The sequence below is a fragment of the Sciurus carolinensis genome, chromosome 14, assembly GCF_902686445.1.
Source record: "Sciurus carolinensis chromosome 14, mSciCar1.2, whole genome shotgun sequence".
Lineage (NCBI taxonomy): Eukaryota > Metazoa > Chordata > Mammalia > Rodentia > Sciuridae > Sciurus > Sciurus carolinensis.
In genome coordinates this window covers 11,119,417-11,134,876 of record NC_062226.1, presented here as the reverse complement: position 1 = coordinate 11,134,876, position 15,460 = coordinate 11,119,417, and the positions used below count along the sequence as shown (strand labels likewise).

Here is a 15,460-nt window from a genome sequence, read left to right as displayed (position 1 = left end):
GGAGTAACGTGCTGCTGCAGGTCGCCATGGTCATTCCCACCGCCTCAAAGCGACCTCCACTCACTGCTGACTGCATCGAGAGCAGTCCTCCCTGCCTGGTCCTGGGCTGGCTAAGTGGCAGTGGAGGGGAGCTGCCTGGTGACCTCGTGACCTGATGCCCACGTGTGCACCCTCAGGTTTCACCGGTGAGCTGTGCGAAGTGGATGAGGACGAGTGTGCTGCGGGGCCCTGCCACAACGGGGGCCTGTGCCTGCAGCGCTCAGACCCGGCCCTCTACGGGGGCGCCCAGGCGGCCTTCCCGGGCGCTTTCAGCTTCCGGCACGCTGCTGGTTTCCTGTGCCGCTGCCCTCCGGGCTTTGAGGGTGAGCCCTGTGCTAGGGAAGCCGTCAGCCAGGGTCCAGATGCCCAGGGAGGGATCCCCAGTCCGCCCACAGCCTGGCCCTGCCACCCGTCGGGTGCCACCTTGCCTGAATCAGCCTTCTCTCTGGACCTCAGGCTCCCTGGCTAAAAATGGGACCCTTTTAGATCTGGTCTGGCTCTGAGGGTGCAGGTGGAGCCTCAGCCGAGCTTCTTGCAGGGGATGACTGCAGCGTGGACGTGGATGAGTGTGCTTCACGGCCATGCCTCAACGGAGGCCGCTGCCAGGACCTGCCCAGTGGCTTCCACTGCCAGTGCCGGGATGGCTACGCAGGTGCTGGGGCCGGGCGGGTGCTGGGGCCGGCTCGGTTAGAGCTGGTGGACCTGGGTGAGAAGGTCTCTTCTGTCTTATGTGTGGACTGATGGGGACAGACAGGAAATGGAGGAGGTGGGTGAGGTGGCCCCGGGACCGCTGAGGAGGCGGAGCCCCCTAGGCTTTGGAAGTGGGAGGGGAGGGGGCCGGCCCGTTTGGAAGCATTAGGAGGGTCGGTCACGGGTCCTCATGAGTGGGAGGAGTCAAGGAGGCCCTCAGCTTCTGCGGTGCCCCCGGGGATGCTGGCGGGAGGAAGGTGAGTTCAGTCTTGTTCACACCAGTCTCTGGAGCACAGAGGGGCTGGTAGTCCAGGGGCTGGGGCCAGGAGAGGGGTAGGGGTGGATCCGGAGACTGGGGGTCAGGACAGCCTGTTTTGGGCTCGTGAAGAGTGATGAGACCCCTGACATCACAGGACTGGGCCCAGACAGGAGGAGAGGTGGGTGACTGCAGAGCTGGGCCGACACCTGTTCACAGAACAAGTTTTCCTCTGGGGAGCTAGGGCGCATTGGCACTGAACTCTGACCTGCCTTGGGTCCATGCAGATGTACAGACACGTGGACACCGGTGAACCTGAGGAACTGCACACTCCCGGTGTCCCCGCCAGCTCTGGAATGTGGTGTGCCTCCCCACACTCCTGCATTCCTTCAGGGCAAACTGCCTTCTTTCCCTGGCAGGTTCCTGGGGTCCCCTTCCCTGGGGAAGGAGGTGGTGATCACGACTGTCCCTCCTACCCTCACCTGCCACAGCTGTTGGGGCTCAGCATTCCCTCCTGGTGGCCAGTGCTCCTGAGAGCCCTGAAAGCCCATGCACTGACTGAGATCCCCTGAGTCCTGCCCCAGGAGTGGGTGACCCCCCGCCCGCCAGGCCTCTGGAAGGCATTTTCTTTGCATCCTGTTTCCTACTGCCGGCGAGGGAGGACTTAGAGTCTCCATCTCACAGAGGAGGCAGTGGAGGTTAGAGAGGTCCAGGTCCCCAGTTCACCAGTGTCAGGGGAACCCCGCCCCTTCCCAGTTGGGCTCGGCTGGTGTCGAGGTTGGAGTCTGGAGGGGAGTCCTGCTCCGGGGCTGGCATCCTTGCCCGTCCTCCCTTTCAGCAGCTCTGTGCGTGGGGGAGGCCAGCGCCCGGCATTCCCGAGCAGATTCAGGAGGAAGGCGGGCAGCCAGGCAGGGAGCTCTGCTCCGGAGCCTTGCATCTGCCACCACTCTCAGCCTGACTGGGGGACTGAAATGTGGCTGTGGGTTCTGAACCCCTTCCTGGGGGGTCTTTGGCTCCTGGCAGGTATGGAGGACTGGGGCCTTGGCCAAGGGGAGGCTGGGGCAGGAGGCTGGTGATTCCCAGGAGGTGGCTGGGCTTCAATCCTGATGGCTGCTCTGGGTGTGGATCCCTCCAGCTGTTTGAGGCAGGGCTTCTCTGAGTTTGTTCTGTGGCACTGACTGAGCTGGCGTTGGGCTGTGGCCTCCTGGTTCAAGCTAGGGCCAGCGTTCCTGTGGGGAGGTCTGGAGGAGAGGATGAGGTGGTCCTCTGTAGCCAGCGTGGGACCCTAGGTCTGAGGACGAGTCTGGGGGCTGCTCAGCCCTTCCATTTCATTACTCTGCCCACAAAAGTAATGTCCTTTACTGGGCACCAGAGACATTCAGGTTCCTGGAGGAGCCCAGCTGAGTAAACATGACTTTCCACACAGGGTTCTGGGGAGTCGTCCCTGGGAGGGAGTGACAGTAGTTTGGGTTGGAAAGCCGCTGGGCCTCTTGAGTTGGCTTCTGTAGGAGTAGTAGGAGTTTGAGAGGTGGAAGGGAGGCAGAGGGAATGGAGTCAGCAAAGCTCCAGAGGCAGGACTTTCCAGGAAATGCTTGGAGGACGGGGACATTCGAGGCTTTTAGGGAGCAGTGTTGAGGCTGGAGATCCTGGTAGGGCCTAGCCATGGGGGTCTAGGTGAGTGATGCCAGGGTGAGCAGCTGGGCTTGAGCAGCAGAGGGAGCTGGCCAGGCAATGTTGTAGAAGTCGGTTTCTGGTGGGGGTAGATGGGAGAGGGGCTTCTGAGGCAGGCGAGCTGGAAGCTGCTGGACTATGGCCCGGAAAGCTGGCAAGGCAGGAGACATGGCCCTAGAGGAAAGGGGGTATGGAGAATGTTCAAGGGATCAAGGGCAGGGAGACTCACCAGACTTGGCATGGGAAGGGGCGTCTTGGATTCTGGCCTACAAAGGACTGTAGGGGACCAAGAGAGATGCTTTGGGAATTGGTTTGGTTGGTAGGGACTGAGGACCACATCACAAGAGGCATGCACATTCTGGGTTGAGACTGGGTCTGGCCCTGGGCGCTACTGAGTCTTGGCCTGTCTCTCTTGAAGGCCTGGCGTGTCAGGAAGATGTGGACGAGTGCCTGTCGGGGCCCTGCCTCCGTGGTGGAACCTGCAGGGATGCTGTGGCAGGCTACAGCTGCCAGTGCCCAGAGCCCTGGGGTGGACCTGACTGCTCCGTGCAGCTCACTGGCTGCCTGGGCCACACCTGCCCACCTGCTGCCACCTGCATCCCAATCTTCAAGTCTGGGGTCCACAGTTATGCCTGCCGCTGTCCCCCTGGTACCCATGGGCCTTTCTGTGACCAGAATACCACCTTCTCTGTGGTAGCGGGGAGCCCTGTATGGGCGTCAGTGTCGGCTGGTGGTCCCCTGGGTCTGGCACTGAGGTTTCGCACCACGCTGCCTGTTGGGGCCCTGGCTACTCGCACTGACAGCCGGGGCAGCTTGGAGCTGGCACTGGTGGGGGCCACACTTCAAGCCACACTGAGCCATGGTATCGAGGCACTTGTCCTGAGTCTGCCAGACCTCACCCTGAACGATGGCCAGTGGCACCAGGTGGAGGTGGCACTGAGCCTAGGGACCTTGCAGCTGAGACTCTGGCATGAGGGCTGCCCTGCCCATCTCTGTGTGGCCTCTGGTCCTGTGGTCCCAGGTCCCACAGCTTCAGTGGCCCCTGGGCCTGATGGGCCCTGCTCCACCCAACTGGGTGGCTCAGCCTTTGCTGGATGCCTCCAAGATGTGTATGTGGATGGGCACCTTCTGCTGCCTGAGGATCTCAGTGACAATGTCCTCTTGGGCTGTGAGCGGCAGGAGCAGTGCCAGCATGTGCCCTGTGCCCATGGAGGGACCTGTGTGGACCTGTGGACTCACTTCCATTGCGACTGCCCCCGGCCTCATAGTGGACCCACGTGCACTGAGGGTGAGGACAGAACCAGGTGGACAGGCAACGCCTAATGCCGGGCTCCTGGCCTGCAAGCCTCACCCCAGCACTGTCTCTCCCTGCAGAGATTCCTGCCGCCACCTTCGGCTTGGGGGGCACCCTGAGTTCGGCCTCCTTCCTGCTCCCTGAGCTGCCAGGCCCCAACCTCACTGTGTCCTTCCTCCTGCGCACTCGGGAGCCTGCTGGCCTGCTGCTTCAGTTTGCCAACATCTCAGCAGCCGGCCTGACGGTCTTCCTGAGGGAGGGCCAGATCTGGGCGCAGGCACTGGGCGGTCCTGCCCTGCTGTTCCCTGGGCGCTGGGATGACGGGGTCCGTCACCTGGTGACACTCAGCTTTGGGCCGGACCAGCTGCAGGACGTGGTGCAGCAGGTGCATGTGGGTGGGCGGCTCTTCCCTGCTGACACCCAGCCCTGGGGCGGACCCTTTCGTGGCTGTCTCCAGGACCTGCGACTCAATGGCCGCCACCTCCCCTTCTTTCCTCTGCTGACGGAGAACTCCAGTCAGCTCAGTGAGCTGGGCGGCCAGGCCCAGAACCTCACCCTGGGCTGCGTCTCTGAGGACACGTGCAGTGTGAGTGCCTGGGGGTGGGTTCTTAACCCTGGGTCCATTCTGTGTCCCTGGGGGTGAGCTTGTCCTTTTGCTAAGGAGGAAGCAGGTTCAGGAGCAGGAGTGACCTGCCCATGTTCCCACTGCTGTGGTGGCAGGGTGAGGTTTGCATTCACCTCCCGCTACCCCGCTGCTCTTGCTCTGGTGTCCCTGTGCCTGCCCTACCCTGTCCTCGTGTGAGACAGCCTGACTCGCTAGAGGCTGCCTGAGATGGAGGAAGGGGCCCTGTGTGCTCACGAGCGAGGCACCAGCCCTGGAATTGGAATAGTCTGGGTGTGAACTCCAGTGCTTGTGTTTACAGGCTGGAGGACGCAGGCAAGTTGCTCTCTGAGCCTTAGTTCCTCATCTGTAAAATGGGGAATGATGGTGACTCTTCTTTCCTATTTTGAGATGGGGTCTCACTGTATCGCCCAAGCTGGTCTTAAACTCCTGGGCTCAACCGATCCTCCTGCCTCAGTCCCCTGAATGGCTGGGACCACAGGTGCACAGACCACTGTGCCTGGCTCTTTGCTTGTCTGTGAGGAAGTCATGTGTCCTAGTAGATGCTCGAGGAAGAACTGCTGCCGAAATGGTTATGGGATGACGCTGACTGCGGCCGAGCTGACCTCTCCCTGGGCTCTCCCACAGCCTGATCCCTGTTTCAACGGTGGAACTTGCCTTGTCACCTGGAATGACTTTCACTGCACCTGCCCTGGCAATTTCACGGGGCCTACATGTGCCCAGCAGTTATGGTGCCCCAGCCAGCCCTGCCTCCCACCTGCCACCTGTGAGGAAGTGCCGGATGGCTTTGTCTGTGAGTTTGTCCCCTGGGCAGTGCTGGGTACTTAAGCCAGTTCTATCTTCTGGGGCATAGGATGCTGCACCATGGACCAGGAATGCCACCCCAGCCCGTTGTGTGGGCCAGAGCGTCCAGAGGGGCAGGCTTTCTGGAGGAGGCAAGCACATGCTGGGTTTTCCAGGGCAAGCTCTGAGGAGCCTCAGGGAAGGACATTCCAGGGAGGGGAAGAGCCTCTGCAAAGACCCAGAGGTCTGTAAGAACAGTTGAAAGGCAGGCACAGAGGAGTGCACTAGGAGTGGGGTGGGAAGTTCCCAGACACCTTGAACCCTAGGTAAGGCAGCTCCTAATGGCAGTAGGGCGTCACTGGAGGTTTTAAGTAGATGCTTTACAAAGATGGCTGGCTGCCAGAGTGGGCCTCAGTGATGAAACAGGGGCTTCAGGGAGAAGGAAGGGGCAGATTTTTTTTTTTTTTTTTTTTTTTGGGTGGTGTGGGGAATTAAACCCAAGACCTTGGCACGCATAGCTCACTCCACCAACTGAGCTATATCCTTTTGAGGGGTTAATATTATTGGGCCTGTGACCTCAAGGGCAGTGTTGCATCTTGGTCTGTCTACTCAGCATTGTTCGGGAACTGATGATACCTGAGAGATAGGGCTGGGAACGGACCTAGATTCCTGGACCGAATGATAGTTGGGTGGGTGTGCCCAGGTCCCACCATGGCCCCGGAATGGGGCGACTGGCAGTACCACCTGCATGCTTGGGGGAGGGATGACATCTATGGAGAAAGTTCCTTGCGTCCTTTCCCAATGCTCTCCCCCTCTCTCTGCAGGTGTGGCTGAGGCCACGTTCCGAGAGGGCCCCCCGGCTGCGTTCAGTGGGCACAACGTGTCGTCGGCGCGCCGGCTCAGCGGGCTCGCGCTTGCCTTCCGTACGCGTGACACCGAGGCTGGGCTGCTGCGCGCCTCAGCGGGCGTCCAGGCCGGCCTCTGGCTGGCAGTGCGCAACGGCTCGCTGACTGCCAGCGTGCGCAGCGGCAGCGGCGGGTCAGGTGCAGTGTTGCCCGCGCCCGGGCCACGGGTGGCGGATGGCGCCTGGCACCGCGTGCGCCTGGTCATGGAGCAACCGGCGGCTGTCGCCTCGCGCTGGCTGTTGTGGCTGGACAGTGCGGCGACGCCGGTGGCGCTGCGCGGCCTGGCGGGTGACCTGGACTTCCTGCAGGGCCCAGATGCTGCACGCGTCCTGTTGGCGGAGAACTTCACCGGCTGCCTGGGCCGGGTGGCGATCGGTGGCCTCCCGTTGCCCCTGGCGGGGCCGCGGCCCGGCGCGTTCCCGGGGCCCCGAGAGCACTTCGCGGCGTGGCCCGGGACGCCGGCTCCGCGCCTCGGCTGCCTGGGCGCGCCGGTGTGTGCGCCCTCTCCCTGCCTGCACGGCGGCGCCTGCCGCGACCTCTTCGACGCCTTCGCCTGCGCCTGCGGCCCGGGCTGGGAGGGTCCGCGCTGCGAGGCCCGCGCCGACCCCTGTCGCTCCGCCCCTTGCGCCCGCGGCCGCTGTCACGCGCGCCCCGACGGCCACTTCGAGTGTCGCTGCCCGCCGGGCTTCGCGGGCCCGCGCTGCAGGTGCGGGAAACCTGGGGACCTGTCCTCAAGGGCACCGAGGGGTCCCCTGGCGGGGCAGGGGTGGGTGAGGGAGAACCCCTGGAGCGGCGGGGGGGCAGGAGAGTCCCGGAAGAGGGCTGCGGGCTTGCCCGCCCCGGGGCGTCGCCTCCTCCTCTGAGCCTCCAGGCCCTCGTCTGTGAAGTGGGGACGACAGTGCACTTGGCTACACCGAAGGACAAAACTGGGTTAAAATACGTCCGGCCAAATTTGAATTTCAAACAATTATGTCGTGCGGGCCGCAGTGGGGGCGCCTGTGACCTCGAGGCTTTGCAGCTCCCCGCAGTGACTCTCCCCGCCTCCTAGTCTCCTGGGTCTCCTGGGTCGGAGCGGAGCAAGGCGCTCAGGGCTTCGGCTCCCCTGGCCTCAGCTCCCTCTCCCCAGTCAGCTCCTCCGGCTCCCTCCCTGCACGCTTGGCGTGGTCCGACTCCTCCTCTCCGCTTCAGGAGTCGGGCTGGCGTTTTTGTCACCCCTGCAAGTCTTTCCATTTCCCCACCCGACTTCTTAAAGGCCTCTGAGACTCGGGAAAGGTTCCCGCCCTGTCCGCAGGTTGTACAGGTGTTGTGGGTGGGGCCTGAGCCTCCCTTCACCCAGACACGTTTCCCTGACCCACGCGGAGGGCTGCCTTCCAAAGGAGAACCCAGGCGGAGGGGCGGGCGTGGCCAGGCGCCTGCATTCTGCCCGCCTCCTGGGTCCAGCCTTGCACTCTCTCCCCAGGTCACCTGTCTTGCCAGAGGAATGCAGCCTCAACCTCACCTGCCTCAATGGTGGCCCCTGTGAGCGTGGGCCCCGGGGCACCAACTGCAGCTGCCAGGAGGGCTTCGCTGGCCAGAGGTGCGTGTGGAGGCTCGGGGAGGAGGAGGACTCGGGGAGGAGGAGGACAATGGTGGCCCCTGGGTCCCCTCCAGCCGGGCAGGGGAAGTGGAGATGCTCACTCATCCCTCACTGGTGGCATCACAGTGCCAGACAACCCGCCGCTGTTCCTTGAGCGCTTTCCTCTCGGCTTCCCAGACCATCCTTTATGCCGAGGTCTGCTGGCTTTCCTAGAGCTCAGTCCTCCACCTGCTGTGTCAGGTCCGTGGGGACCGCGGAAGGGCGATTCTGGGCCTCCAGAAGGTGGAGTCCGTGTCCCTGGGCACCTGCCCTTCCAAAGGCTCTCCTGTCATTCTCGTGGAGTGAGAGTCATTCTGGGTCATGAATGCTGGGTCCAAGTGGGGTGAGCAGGCAACTTAGGTCATCTGCAGGGTCCAGCTGAGCAGGAAAGTGCTTGAGGACAGTGGATGGATGAGCTTTGATGGTTGCTGGGTGGGCAGCTAGAGGAGCTGGGGGCACCTGAGGCAGCCCTGGGGACAGAAGCTCTCAGCACATCTCCCTCTCCAGGTGTCAGAGCCCCGACCGGCCCTGTGAGGCCAACCCCTGCTTGAATGGGGGCACCTGCCGGAAAGTGGGTGGGGCGTATGAATGTGCCTGCGCCGCCAGATTCTCCGGCCAGTTCTGCGAAGTGGTGGTGAGTGATGCCCAGCAGGCGCAGTGCCCTGACAGGCTGGTCTGGACTTGAGCGCCACGGTGCTGGGGGCCGAGTGTGTAGGACATTTGTAGAGTTGTTCCTGGGCCAACCTTGTCACCGGTGGGGAGGGACAGGCAAGGGGATTCAGGCCCCTTCCATGCTGCATCCTGGAGGTGTTTCCATCTAGCGGAACTTGGGGGCCCCCATCCATCAGTGAGGCTCCTTGCCAGGCACAGTACCTAGGGGAATGGCAGTGGGAACATTGGGGGTCTGCCAGGTCCAATCTGGGACCAGGAGTTAGGGTCCATAGAGTCTTACAGCCTAAAATCTTAGAGGGTTTCTGATCCAGGAAGATTTGAGGAGCCCAGGATTCTGAGCCAGAGAGGTTTGGCCACCATGAAGATGTCCCTGACCCCAGTAAAGCCCAGCTGAGAAGGGGCTTCGCCTGAGGGGGGCCCAGCACCCCAGCCCTGGGGTGGAGCAGGCACTGGAGGAGCAGTGGGCCCCAGGGGGCTGGCGGGAGGGGACTCAGGAAGCGCAGTCTGGGGCACAGCCTTGATCTCCACAGGCTTCTGGCAGCCTGGGTCATAAACTGCAGATCCCTTTGCTTACGGGGAGTGTTCCCTTTCAAGTTGAACTTTTACAGCCTCTGGCGACCCTACCTACTCACCCTCCTCCCAGGCAGTGGGGAGGAAATGGCTTTACAGCTGCCCCTGAAGCGCCTGGGTGGAGGCCTGCGAGGGTCCACTCGGGACTGGCATGAATTTTATAGTTTGGGACCCCTTCTCCAGGGCTGGGTGCTGGCTTTGGGGATCCAGGTCACAATGGGCTGAGAAGCCTCAAGGTACAGAGGGAGGGCTGGTGAGTCTGCGGCTCTGGAATCCTGTGATTCCTGGACTTCAGAATTCCAGGCATGTAGAATCTTCGACTGGGGCATCCTGGGGGTCTGTGATAGGAGGTGGGGAGGAGGTTTGCTGGGCCCCTAGAACCTGGCCTGCTTCTCCCAGGGACAAGCTGGGAGCCCCCTTGGCTGGCAGGCCATCAGCTCAGCTCAGCTCAGCCTGTCCCTGCCGCACGCCGACCCCTTCATCAGTGCTGCCCTGTGTTGGGCGGTCAGTGTGTTTTCAGTTCTTCCAGCCAGAGTCCCTCCGGTGTGCAGCGCCCCCTGGAGGGGGTTCTGACGGGGCTTGCCTACCCCTGGGCTGGGTCTCACCATCTCCTGGGAAAGCTGACGCCCAGCCCAGGTGCTCTCTGAGCAAGTTCTCGTGCCTTCTCTCTCTTCTTGCAGAAGGGCCTGACCCTGCCACTGCCGTTCCCGCTGCTGGAGGTGGCTGTGCCTGCCGCCTGTGCCTGCCTCCTCCTCCTCCTCCTGGGCCTCCTCTCAGGGATCCTGGCTGCCAGAAAACGCCGCCAGTCAGAAGGCACCTATAGCCCAAGCCAGCAGGAGGTGGCCGGGGCCCGGCTGGAGATGGACAGTGTTCTCAAGGTGCCACCTGAGGAGAGACTTATCTAGGCCAGCCTGGCTGCTCATGCCGGGCCCCAGAGGTCCTGCAGGATTTCTACCTGGTGACCCAAGGGGGCCACTTCCAGGGCCCAGACAACCACTGGGTGTGTCCCATGGCTGGCAGCCCCTGCCTCTGCCCCACTGGGGACTGAGGAACAGGGAAGCAACTCAGGGAAGCAGGGGGGCCTGTGAGGTGTGAGCCTTCCTATCCGACCTGCCAGGATTTGCCTTGGCAGATGCACAGCTGTGAGTGGGAGGGCACACGGGAGCCGTGGTGTGCCAGGAGTGTGTGTGGTGGGGACGTGCAGGCCCAGACTCCACTGTGAGGGTTCTGAGGGGTCACAGGCGTGTCCACCCTTATGTATGTGTATGTGACTGTAGTGGGAGCAGGTGGTCCCAGGGGGAGGTGGCTGCTCTGGGGGTGTGGACACCCTGTGTAGCTCTGGGGCAGGGGCAGCCTAAGGCCACATGTTCTGCAGAGGCCAGGCCAGGCCAAGCACCAGATCTTCAGTTCTGGCATATTCTCCGGCTCCGAGGGCAACCTGGAGACAGCTGGGAGACCGGGGGTGGGTGGGATGGGGGGTGGGAATTCATGGAGGCTAAGCGGGATCCTGGCTCCCAAAACAAAACCTCCTTCAGGCAGATCTGTCTGTCTGGTGCCAGAGCCAGTCCCACAAGGGAAGCACAGACCCCTGGACATACTGTCTATGCAGGGAAGGCCCACTGAAGCAGAGGGCCTGAGTCCTGAGCTTTCCTACCTGACTGGCCACTCGTAGGAATGGGAGGGCCCCCTGCCTCCCTCACAGGGCTGTTGTGAGGACCAGGGGGCTGGCAAGGGGGAAAGAACGACGAAAGCCGTTAAACTCCATCTGATGGGAAGGTCTGTCTGGATGTCAGGAGGTGTCGTCTCCCCTAGCTAGAGCAGGAGGCCGGACAAGGAGGCCAGAGGGACACGGGGAGGAAGGAGCAGTCCCCCTTCTCTCCAACCCCCACAAACCTACCTGGTTCTTCAACCCTGGCTGCTCTTACACCTGCGGGCCAGTCTCTTGGGTATAAGGCTGTTGGGATGACTCAGGGAAAGTACTGGAAGGAAGTCCTCAAGAGTCTGCAAACTTCAGTGCAGCCTGTGTTGGGGCCAGGCTGGCAGAGTTGGACTCATGAAGAATTTGCTACATCCCTGACAAAGCTCAGCACCTTGTGACCTCAGATCCGAGTGGACACCCGCCTGAGGGCCTGGCTTCCTTTGAGCTTCATGGAGTCCCCTGACCTGGAGATGTGTGCTCTTTCATCCTTATTTCCGGGCCAGCACCTCCTGTGACTGTGGGCTCCAGGTGCCAAGGCCAGGCCACGTTTTTATCTTTCAAGTTGGAGGCTGACTTTACCTGGTTCCCCTTGGGGTCTCAGGCATCTCTAGAAGGCACAGGATTGGGGGCATTAGGGGCTCAGCTGAAGCTGGGGGCCCCGAACACCAGGCTGTTTGGCCCTTATCCTGTGGGAGGTGGGGCTGCCTTCCCCCAGCCTTTTCCGTGACCCTGGGAGAGGGGAGGGCAAGTCGGCTCCTCAGCTGGGTTACTGAAGTCCTGGATTTGACAACCTGTGCTAGTTGGAGACTCCTTAGAAGAGACACTTCTTGTGGAATGCCAAAATATGGATAAATCATTTTCATCTTAAATTTGGTAACATTGGCCACTGTGGGCAACTGGCCCAGTTCTCGCCTCCAAACTCAAGTGCCCAAGTAGGGCACTGTCCAATCCAAGGCTCTGCCCTTGCTGGTGAGAGATCTGTGGGGGTGACATTCCAGGTGTCTCTCTGAACTTGTTCTTTCCTGGAGCCTGTGTGCCCTTGGCACCATCGGTGGCTGCAGCCCTGCTTCAAGGTCCCAGCAGGACTGTGTGGACTGTCGCCAGCTCACACCATGCCCTGCTTATGAGTGACTGGCTCAGAGCTCTATGGCATAGGCCTTGGAGTTGGCCGAGGGCAAATCCTACCCTTCACCTGGCCTCCACCTTTGTCGGAGGGATGGAGAAGATGTCTGAGGGTCTGCTCGGGGGGCTCCCCCTCCCCCGAAGCTTCCTTCAAGGATACAAGGATTCCAGCCTTTTCCCCAAGATTTTATTGAATGCACACAACGTTCATCCTTGGGTCTGTAAATTCCATCTAGCCAGTGAAGAGACAGCGGTGCTCATGTGAACAGGGAGCTCACAATAGCAGCCACCCAGCACGACCAGGGAGACTGCGGGATGCGTTCTGCTTCCTGGGCCACCCAGTGCCTCTGTTCAGCTTCCGCCCCCTCTGTGGGGGCTGCCCTGTCCTGAATGGGGCCTGGAGTCTGCCCAGGGCAGGGGAGTGGAACTGAACTTGTGCCGATACACCTGAGTGCCTGAGGGACCCATGTGGCCCAGGTGGGACCTGGCTCCCCAGCAGCCAGGGAACATTACCAAGATTGGAGAGACTTGTTCTGGGGTCAAGTGACCCAGGAGGCCAGGCGTCACTGACTGATGAGCAGTGGCAGTGGCCTCTCAGCCTCTCAGATGTGGAGGAAGCTCCCTGGAGTGGTGGGCACCTCCAGGGGCCCCTTTGTCCCCGTCAGACACCCCCAGGCAGTGGGGGAGGGGACTGTGTCCGACCATTCACAAATAGGAAATGAGAAATCAGGTCAAAATGCTCACAATTTCCTGTATGTCTCAGATGGTTGTTTTCTTAAATGGTTGGGTCTTATTTTAACTTGGTTTATTGAAAGGAGTCAATTTTCAAGATTTATCAAATCAATAAGGTAAAAAAGAAAAGAAAGATAAAAGAAACAATAACAAAATATTTCAATTTAACTTTGGCCTTAGGAATTTCTGTGCTGGCGCGAAGCTCAGGCAGGTGGGAGGGGCTGGTTTCTAGGCGTCTTCCTGCCCCAGGCTACGAGGGGCATGTCTGTCCATTCCATGAGGGTCTTTCGGCCCTGCCAGCCCTGCCAGCCCTGCCCCAGGCAGCCCAGACACCTGTCTGTGGCATTAAGCTTGTCCTTTGAGCTGGAATCTGGGTTGCTGCTGCTCAGCTCTGCCCACAAAGCCCCAAGTGTCAGGAGGCCAGACTGAGTCCCAGCTTTGACAGTGACTAGAAGCACAGGAGAATTCAGAGGTCTGGGGGTGACAGCTGACTTCTGATACTTGGATTTGTGGGTTTCTCTTTTTCTTCTACAAATCAGAGTTGCTGGTGCTCCCAGACCCCATGCTGGGCTGGCTGGGGCTGGGTTTGGCCATCAGAAGCAGCCCCTAGATCCCTTGGCTCCTGGAAACAACTGAAGTTTGGGGCTTGGGGCGGACTCATAAAAACATGAGTGCAGTATTGCTAGAAGGGGTTTGGAGGTGCCCACCAGGGCAGGAAGGGCCTGCCCCCAAGCCACCATGACTGGGGCAGACAAGCTGGGTGACACGGACACCTGTGCCCCTTGGGGGTGCCGGGATGACCAAAGGACGGGCAGGAGTTCTGAGCTCCAGAGAAGCAGCCCTGAGCCTCATGGATCTACATGGGCATCTCTGAAGAGAAGGTGGGCAGGAGGGGTCTGGGCAGTGGCCACCCTGTTGACCTCTCTAGTGCAAAACCCAAGCAGGGTGCTGAGGAGGGTGGAGTGGGGTAGGACGGGTGCCCAGGAGCTGGGACAGTTTCCGGGCTCGACTGGCATCATTCCCCAGGGCTGGACCTCAGAGATGGGCAGTGTGGACAGGGAGGTGTAGAGAGGATCCCATCCCTTCCCACCAGCAGAACCTGGGTAGAACCTGGGCAGAGGGGAGCCACACAATGGATGGCAGCACTTGGGCCCGGCTGGCCCCAGCCCTCTGGGTCCCTCACTCGAAGGTCTCCCACTGCTTCCTGAGCTGCTCTACGGAGCCTGGGGCAGGGACTGGGGCTGGGCTCACCTCTTGCTTGGTTTTCCGTAACAAATCCTCAAAGGGGTCTCTGGCCTTTGGAGGAGCAGAGGGCTGCAGTGCGGGCTCCAGGCCCTGAGGGGGTCTGGGAGGCAGGAGAGGGGGGTCTCCAGGTCTCAGGGTCAGCCCCTGCTTGGCCTCAGCAGCCCTGGCACTTGAGCGGGCCAGGGGCAACGTTCGGATCCTCGACGGGGCGACTACTGGAGGGCCGAGTGGCTGCAGGGGGCTGGTGTGGGCACCCACGGGCATCTGGCCAAAGAGATTGGGCATGGAGAGGGCAGACAGGTTGGGCTGAGACCTATGAGGGGCACAGAAGCCAGAATTGGACAGTAGTAGGCTGGGTGCAAAAGCTGGCCCCAGGGAAGCTGGAGGTGCCCCGAAAGGCCCAGCAGGGGTAGACCCCAAAGGCAGGGTGGGTGGTACCACTGGCACAGATGGGACAAAGGGGTTGAGCGGCGGCTGTGAGAAAGGGGTGGGGGTTCCCGTTGGGGGGAAGCTGAACTGGGGGGTGAAGTGGGTGGCCACATTTGGGGCAGCAGGGTGTGGCGGGACAGCGCTGCCTGACCAGGTTGTGTTAAGTGGGTCCAGGAAGGCGAGCAGGGCATCGCTGCCCGTGCCTGGAGGGGCCGGGCTGAGTGGCTGCAGTAGTTCTGTGGGCCCTTGGGGGGCGACACTGGGGAGGAGCCCTGGGAATAGGGCTGGGCTCCGGGCAGCTCGCCTCTCTCGATCTGTCTGCAGTCGCTCTGCGGAGGAGTCCCCGAGTGCGCCACCGGCAGCCTGGAGCTTGGCCAGGCGAGCGGTGGGTGGTGGAGGCACAATGCCCAGCTCTGGGGTCTTCCTGCCCTGTGGCCGGGGAATGGTGATGCTGCCTGAAGTTGGGGTGGGAGCCTCCTCCTTGGTGCTGGGGTTCCGGATGTTGTCCTGGGTCTGGGGCCTGGGAGGTGGGGCCGGGGAGTTCCCAGGCAAGGCGGCGGGCTTCTCCGGGGAGGCAGCAGGGGGCTTGCTGGGGATGGCCATGTCGTCCTGGCCCAGGCTCCAGAGCTTGTTGTACGGGTGGGCGAGCTTCAAGGCTACTGCCATCCCCAGGCTCCTCTCGCTCCTGCCCAGGTCGAGCCTCTGTTGGGAGGGAAGAAGGGTGGTGGTGACAACAGCTCGGCCCAGGGCAGACAGGAGAAATACACACTCCCGTTCCCCCTTCCCGAGTGCTGGATGGGCACTGGAACTGTGCTGCTAGGCATGTGTCCAGCTAGCTCCTGGGGCCTGGGGCGGTCAGGGGCTCACCCCAGGTAACTGGCAGAGAGCTCAGTCGGCCCAGACTCAAAGCCCAGGCCTCCTCCTGTGGCACAAAGGGACTTGAGAGGCAGCTCTTGTCCTTTTATATCAGTAGTTGCCAATTGGTCTTAGGAAAATGACTTCCTCTACTGACCACCCACTGGCCTGGCCTCCCCTGCCCAGGGGTGCGTTACTACTGAGCTATATCCCCAGACCTTTTTATTTTGAGACAAGGTCTCACTAAGCTGCTGAGGGTCT

General features: G+C 61.4%; 2 protein-coding genes across 6 annotated transcripts in view; one reads left to right on the top strand and one right to left on the bottom strand.

Moving 5' to 3' along the window:
• Crb2 (crumbs cell polarity complex component 2) overlaps positions 1-10,568 on the top strand; it is a 31,685-nt gene extending 21,117 nt beyond the window's left edge. The window contains exons 8-16 of the mRNA XM_047525474.1: positions 177-362; positions 578-691; positions 3,075-3,944; positions 4,031-4,536; positions 5,200-5,365; positions 6,180-6,966; positions 7,720-7,836; positions 8,383-8,509; positions 9,798-10,568. Of these exons, the coding sequence (XP_047381430.1) occupies positions 177-362; positions 578-691; positions 3,075-3,944; positions 4,031-4,536; positions 5,200-5,365; positions 6,180-6,966; positions 7,720-7,836; positions 8,383-8,509; positions 9,798-10,022 (3,098 nt within the window). The 3' untranslated portion in view covers positions 10,023-10,568. The remainder of the gene's footprint in view (positions 1-176; positions 363-577; positions 692-3,074; positions 3,945-4,030; positions 4,537-5,199; positions 5,366-6,179; positions 6,967-7,719; positions 7,837-8,382; positions 8,510-9,797) is intronic.
• A 1,540-nt stretch (positions 10,569-12,108) lies between these two features.
• The window catches only part of Dennd1a (DENN domain containing 1A), a 515,895-nt gene continuing 512,543 nt past the window's right edge, over positions 12,109-15,460 (bottom strand). For all 5 annotated transcript variants that reach the window (XM_047525191.1, XM_047525194.1, XM_047525192.1 and 2 more), the window contains one exon: positions 12,109-15,046. In XM_047525191.1, the coding sequence (XP_047381147.1) occupies positions 13,850-15,046 (1,197 nt within the window). In that variant the 3' untranslated portion in view covers positions 12,109-13,849. The remainder of the gene's footprint in view (positions 15,047-15,460) is intronic.